We start from the raw sequence: 6,501 nt of genomic DNA, 5'->3' as shown, positions 1-6,501 counted from the left end.
ATATATATATATATATAAATTCATCACCTCGTCATCAGCAATTGATTGTGATGTGCTTTGTTAAGAGCAAACTGAATTGGAAATCAGAAGTCATGGACAAGGTGGCACGCTTGAACGACTGATTAGCACGTCTGCCTCACAGTCCAGAGGTCCAGGGTTGGACCTCTGGCCTTCCTAAGCAGGGTTAGGGTTTGTGCTTGCATGGGTTTTCTTTGGTTACTCCGGTTTCCTCCTACATTCCAAAAACATGCAAGGTAGGTTGATGGAACGCTCAAATTTGTCCGTAGGTGTGACTGTGAGTGTGATTGGTTGTTTGTCTGTGTGTGCCCTGCGATTGGCTGGCAACCAGTTCAGGGTATACACCGCCTACTGCCCGAAGACAGTTGGGACAGGCTCCAGCACGACCATTGTGAGGATAAGCGGCTTGGATAATGTATAATATGGATGGATGGAGTCATGGACAAGTGTGGGTGGTCTGCCAATATTTTAACTGACAACTATTGTTCAATGTATGAAAAGAAATAAATTTGGTGAAAAAACAAACCCTCAGGGGTTTATAAAACCTAATTGAGTCAAAATAATTTCTGAAGAGATTTTCTGCCTAAATGGATAAAAAGAATCAATTTAGCAAGAAACATGAAGTGGGCAAACTCTTAGGGCACATAAAGGGATACGATGGGACAGTACTGGCCCCCAGGCCTTGAATTTGACAACTTTGCTCCGTTCTGTTTAGGTTTTTATCCAGTCACATAATATACTTAAATTGTTTTGTATTTGTTTTTTGTGGAGGACTTCTACGGAAGTAAATCTGTGCCATCAGAGTTTGAATTCGAATTCTAAGCCAGGCTTTTTTAGCATCAAAATTCCTTGCACTGAATTTTTTTTCAGCATTGAAATTCAACATTCAAGTCGAAAAAAAATTCAATCTAAAAAAGAAAAATAAATCTGTAAAAAAATTCACCTGCACTTACATGGGACAGGAGAAGTGAACCAATCTCTTTTTTTGTCAATGTCTTGGTTTCCCTGGACAAGACAGGACGCTTACAGCTTCTTGTTTACTTTCAAACTTAGCTTGTGGCCAATGTCTGCACATTTTGAGCATGACATCTCTGATTCACTGGTGAAAGGACATTTTGATTCTTTCCTCTTTCATCAAGAACTGCTTCAAACAACAAAGCTTATGAGGGAAAAGTGGTTAAGATTCCGACTGTCAGTGTTTTTATGTTATTTGTTGTGTTTATTAATTTATTTATGTTAACTGTAAATGTTTGTAAAATGCTTTGTTACAGCTCCAGCTGTTTGGAAAGCGCTATATAAATCAGGATGTACTGTATTGTATTGTAATTAAAAATAACATTTGCATAAAATTCCTAACACTAACACAGGCAAATTTTTTGCAGCTGAATTAATTTTTTGACACAATTTTTTTATATCGAATATTTTTTCACTTGAATGTTTTCAATGCTGAAAAACATTTAGTGTTAGGAATTATGATACAAAAAAAAAATCTATGTTAGAAATTCGAATTCAAACTCCGATGGCACAAATTTACTTCCATCGACCTCCACCAACGGGGGGGTTAGAGACCTAAAACCTTGCGTGCAGTTCTCATATTTTGTGTTTCCAAATATTAGACGTCTTCCCTCTAGTCGCTTGATTGACAGTCTGTTCAAACATTGCACTTTATTTCATGAGCGTGATAAAGTGTCAACATGAATAAGGCTAAGTAAGTGTAAAAGTTGAAAATTAGATTTGTGAGACAGCTCTATGATTTGTGGATTATGTCATGGTTTTACATTACCCCACACCCCCCACTTTTGACTGACATTTCTCTACAGGGTTAATCGAATCAAAAAGTCCCCCTGAAAAGCTGAATAATTTATTTGGCCACCAAAGCCAATTGCCCCTGGCTTCATGTTCATCTATGTGATAAAAGTGACGTTCAACATGCACAATTCTTCTCTTGTCTTAGCCTCACATCTGGATGCGTGGGTGTAGCATTCTGAGAAACAGAAACGCGGCATTTGGTGCACATGTGCAGACAGCAACTTATCGCCTGTAGTCAGCTACCTCGCGGGGCTTCCCGACTCCATGTCAGTGAACACGTCCTCCGGCTTGGGGTCCGGGATGGGTATGATGTAGTCGTTGTACGAGGGCACGACCTCCTGCGAGGGAGTCGGGTTTGAGCGCTGACTGCCAGCTTCCGGGGGGTCGGAGAGGGAGACGGGGAAGGGGGTGCCCAACGTCGAGTTGGCTTCAGGAAAGGGGGAGGCGAGGCGTGGCTTTGTGCGGGCTACAGCTGGGTGGTCACTCTTCAGGAAGTTGTCACTGACTTGGCTGTATCTCTGTTGAAAAGACACCACTGATTGATTAGCTCCATAATGCGATGATGTATTCACTGGCCGTTAGCATGGATACGCTTTTACTGCACATACTGTTGTATTCAAGGAAAGCGCTTTGTGTATTAAATCAATATCCTTGGGTGGTACTACTGCATAATGGTACCCTTTCATGATGTAAAGTCTTTCTATACTTAGATGCCATGTCCTTGTTTGTCATAGTTGCTTGTTATTTCAATAGTAGTGTAGCCTATACGACTGGCGACAAAAATTCCTTGTGGGTTTTACATACGTGACCAATAAAGATGTTTCTGATTCTGATTCAGTGACAAAATTCGACGTGTTGATGTCGAGCCCTACACCAGTAGTACAACAGTAGTTGCGCGCAGATGTCAACTAGTACAGTTTTTCCTAATTGGTTGCAGTAAGTTGTCTTACTTGCGCACAGAAATGCCATATACCGTAGTATGGCAAGCTGTTTGAGCATTACGTCAATATCCTTGAGCTCCAGCTTAAAGGCACACTAGAATGATTGTGTCTTGCAGTAATAACCATTTTCAACCTACTGGTATGCAATTTAACCTTACTTAAACTATGGAAAGCCATCTGAGCATTTATTGATATTGAACAAGTACACTCTGTCTGCCCGCTAGTAGGACTAATTTAGTGCACTAGTAGTCTTACGAGTATTGTTTTTTTCCCACTCCTGCCCTCTACAGCTATACAACGGTTTAGCACATCAGTTCTCTGCATGCTACAAGTGACACACTTACAAACACGAAGCAAAGCGAAATGTGTCATCAAATACCTTTTTATAGCTTTCAGTCAGCAAGCTGCCCATCCTGTGAACGAGGGCGGAGAACTCGGGTCTCTTCTCAAACTTCTCTTCCCAGCACTTTTTCATGATGTCATAGCTGAAATGTAAACAAAGCATTGTGTGTTTTTCTCCTTGTTCTAAATTTGGTGTCGACACACCGAGGCAATAGTGAAACTTACACTTCATCAGAGGCCTGTGCAGGTTTGGCCATCCTGTAGCCTCTCTTCAGGGCGCTGTAGAACATCTCATTCATAGGCAGGTCAGGGTATGGGGTTCCTCCTATGGAGAGTGTGAAGATTGCTGAAGAAATGACCTGAATAATCTCACCCTCCCGACACCCCCGCCCCCCAAAAAAACAGCAACAATTTCAAGAATTTCAAGACTAGTGTTAATTTCTTTCCAGAAAGTAGAGTTTCAAATGATGCGGATTGCCAAGTCACAAGGGCTCAACTCAGTTCATTTGTAATGCCTCAGGGGGCTTGATCATCACATGCTATAAACTAATCTATAAACTGTCTCATTTATTTAGCACTCATTTTCATAAGCCATGCAAGAAGCTTCTTTTCAAAAAAGTAAATATAAATAACATGACCATATCCAATGCAAATGGGTGCTAATTTTAAAGTCTAACCAATAGGATCATCTGACTGGGAAAAAAATGACAGCCGCACTTGGCCTCATTGCTCTCCTTTTAGGATCACATACAGTACCTGAACGTTTTATAATGTTTATCGTATGCCTGACATTCCATTCTCTGTGTTGATGAGAGAGGGATATTTTGAAATAGGTATATAGAGCCTTTAGGTAGTTTTTGCAATGGTAGAGCTTCTTAGCATCATATTGAGAGTAATTTCTATTACATTAAGAATAAATACCACAGTAAACTACAATACCAATAATAAACATGACAGAATATTCCAGTCGTTTGTGTGGGCAGATTTTTAAAACAGCTTTTGTATTGTCTCATGTTACAGTGAGTGGCTATTTGATTTGTGTGACAAAATACCCATTTATTCTAATGTTACTTGGTAAGAGTGCTATGATTTACGATGACAAGTGGTTGTCTGATAACATGCTGTGTTTCGCCTTCTGCAGGGGATAAATGTAATTATCGTATTGGCCGGACTATAAGACGGTGTTTTTTGCATTGAAATAAGACTGAAAAAGTGGGGGTCGTCTTATATTCAGGGTCTAGATATTAAACCCATTCACGACGCTGGATGGCGCCAGATATCATTGAAGCGAATGCTGAATTTGACTCCCCAGGCCAAAGCGAACCCCTGTCACGAAGAATAAAAATAAAAATAGCAGTAGCACGAAGAAGAAAAATAAAACATAGCGGTAAGAAAGAAAAGAGAAGAAAATATTAGAAAAGACAACAGAAAATGTAGAAACGTAGCTACAATCTGGAGAAAAGTGGGTCAAAGATCGACCAGGTTAACCAGCAGCCGAGGAGAAGTTATGATGTAATTTACGTTTCAAAAACCAGAAGCCATTCATTTACGAATATGATTGCACTTTAGTTTACATATTTAAGTGTTCAGATATTAAGATTTGAATGAGGCAAAATAACATGCTTTTTCTCTCAAATGTATTGTTATAATCATTTGTTTCAGATGTACGGTAATTATTTTCTGTGTAAAAATTAATTTGGTGTTCAAAAAGTCTTTTTTCAAACTTGAGTCTTGAAAACGAGGGGGTCGTCTTATAATCAGGGCCGTCTTATATTCGGGCCAATACGGTAATAAAGTCACTTGTAATCTATTTACAGTGACTTTTTCATACAGAAATCATCTCATCAGCAATCAGAGACATTTTTCAAGGTAACCGTGGCAGCAATAAAAATACTCTCCTTTTTGCTCTTCAAATGACCCATTATTGGCTCTTGAAGGGAAAATGGGGCAAACATGAGCAGACCAGTGGTGTTCAGCATTTACAGTACAAGTTGTTCCCTTATTAAGACATAAATCCCCCTCATGATTGATTGAGTGTGAAGAATGTGTCGTTGGACTTACCCAGCGTGAAAATCTCCCAGAGAAGAATTCCGTAGGACCACACATCGCTCAAGGTTGTGTACAGATTGTGGAAAATGCTTTCTGGTGCCATCCACTTGAGGGGCAGGAAGGTCTAAATGGATTCAAATAAATAAATCGATAAAATAGTGTTGCAAAATGGAATTTTTAAAAGGGAGAAGTCATTTAAGGGCCCTGTACTGTGTTATTAAGTAACTATTTGTTTGGATGGTGATTCAAGGACACTTTATTTAAAAACAAGCCAAAAGCAGTTAGCAAGCACATACTGTAAGCTTTACTAATCATAACACTGACTGAAAATTTTATTTGACCCCCCACTGCACATAATAGTCACAACGTCTCTTTATGTATTCAGATTTTATTTACACTTGTAATATGTAACAAATACATGTATAGTGCATCATCGTGGTAATAAAGGTGATTGAAGTAGAGAAGAACATCGATGAAGGCACAACCACTCATTCTTTCTAGAACATGGCCGAGAAAAAAAAAAAATATCTATATATTCTCAATGTCACATGCTTGTTAGCTTCCCAAGTCCTTTTCAAAGTCTGTGGGTGTTGTGTTGTGTGTGTGTGTGTGTGTGTGTGTGTGTGTGTGTGTTTGTGTGTGTGTGTGTGTGTGTGTGTGTGTGTGTGTGTGTGTGAGACAGCAATTGACTGGCAACCACAAACAGTCGAGGGTACAGCAATATTTGTTCATCTGTCTGTCTCGTACTCACGCTGCCTTTCGAAATGTAGTTGGAGTCGTGCATGATGTCTCTGGCCAGTCCAAAGTCACAGATCTTCACCAGTTTGCCCTCACAGATCAACACATTCCTGGCGGCGAGGTCACGATGAACACACTGCATGGGTAGAATGCCACCCCCGCCCGCCAGAAAAGAAACAAGAAATCAGAACGAATCAATGCTAGCAACATTTATCTGCGATGTCAATGCAATGTCCTACATTCTTGGAGGCCAGGAACTCCATGCCCTTTGCCACTTGGAAGCTGAAACCCAGCAGGTCATCATAGGTGAGTGTGGACGAGTCACTGATGACCAGGTCCAGTCTTCCGCCAACTAGACCAGATGAGATCGATCACAGGAGAAGGTGAATGGATAAACATGACCAAGAGTGAAGGGCCCTCATGGAGGAAGTGCAGCAGTCCTGTAGCTCAATGTGTCAATATTGAGTGTCAGAGCATTATAGTAATGTCCTAGAGCAATTCATAGTGCTTGCTTGTGTGCGTGTGTGTGTGTGTGTGTGTGTGTGTGTGTGTGTGTGTGTGTGTGTGTGTGTGTGTGTGTGTGTGTGTGTGAATTTGTTTCTGG

The 6,501-nt window shown here is 40.4% G+C and overlaps 1 protein-coding gene across 1 annotated transcript in view; it reads right to left on the bottom strand.

Annotated features, from left to right (window-relative positions):
- The window catches only part of pdgfrb (platelet-derived growth factor receptor, beta polypeptide), a 42,511-nt gene that overhangs the window by 4,644 nt on the left and 31,366 nt on the right, over positions 1–6,501 (bottom strand). The window contains exons 17-22 of the mRNA XM_019874789.1: positions 6,137–6,249; positions 5,911–6,033; positions 5,172–5,283; positions 3,336–3,435; positions 3,148–3,253; positions 2,071–2,345 (exon numbers count right to left, since the gene is read on the bottom strand). Of these exons, the coding sequence (XP_019730348.1) occupies positions 2,071–2,345; positions 3,148–3,253; positions 3,336–3,435; positions 5,172–5,283; positions 5,911–6,033; positions 6,137–6,249 (829 nt within the window). The remainder of the gene's footprint in view (positions 1–2,070; positions 2,346–3,147; positions 3,254–3,335; positions 3,436–5,171; positions 5,284–5,910; positions 6,034–6,136; positions 6,250–6,501) is intronic.

The sequence above is a fragment of the Hippocampus comes genome, unplaced genomic scaffold, assembly GCF_001891065.2.
Source record: "Hippocampus comes isolate QL1 unplaced genomic scaffold, H_comes_QL1_v1.1 scaffold118, whole genome shotgun sequence".
In the NCBI taxonomy this organism is placed as follows: Eukaryota; Metazoa; Chordata; class Actinopteri; order Syngnathiformes; family Syngnathidae; genus Hippocampus; species Hippocampus comes.
The sequence above is the reverse complement of the archived record's forward strand: the minus strand, read 5'-3'. Positions and strand labels throughout refer to the sequence as shown.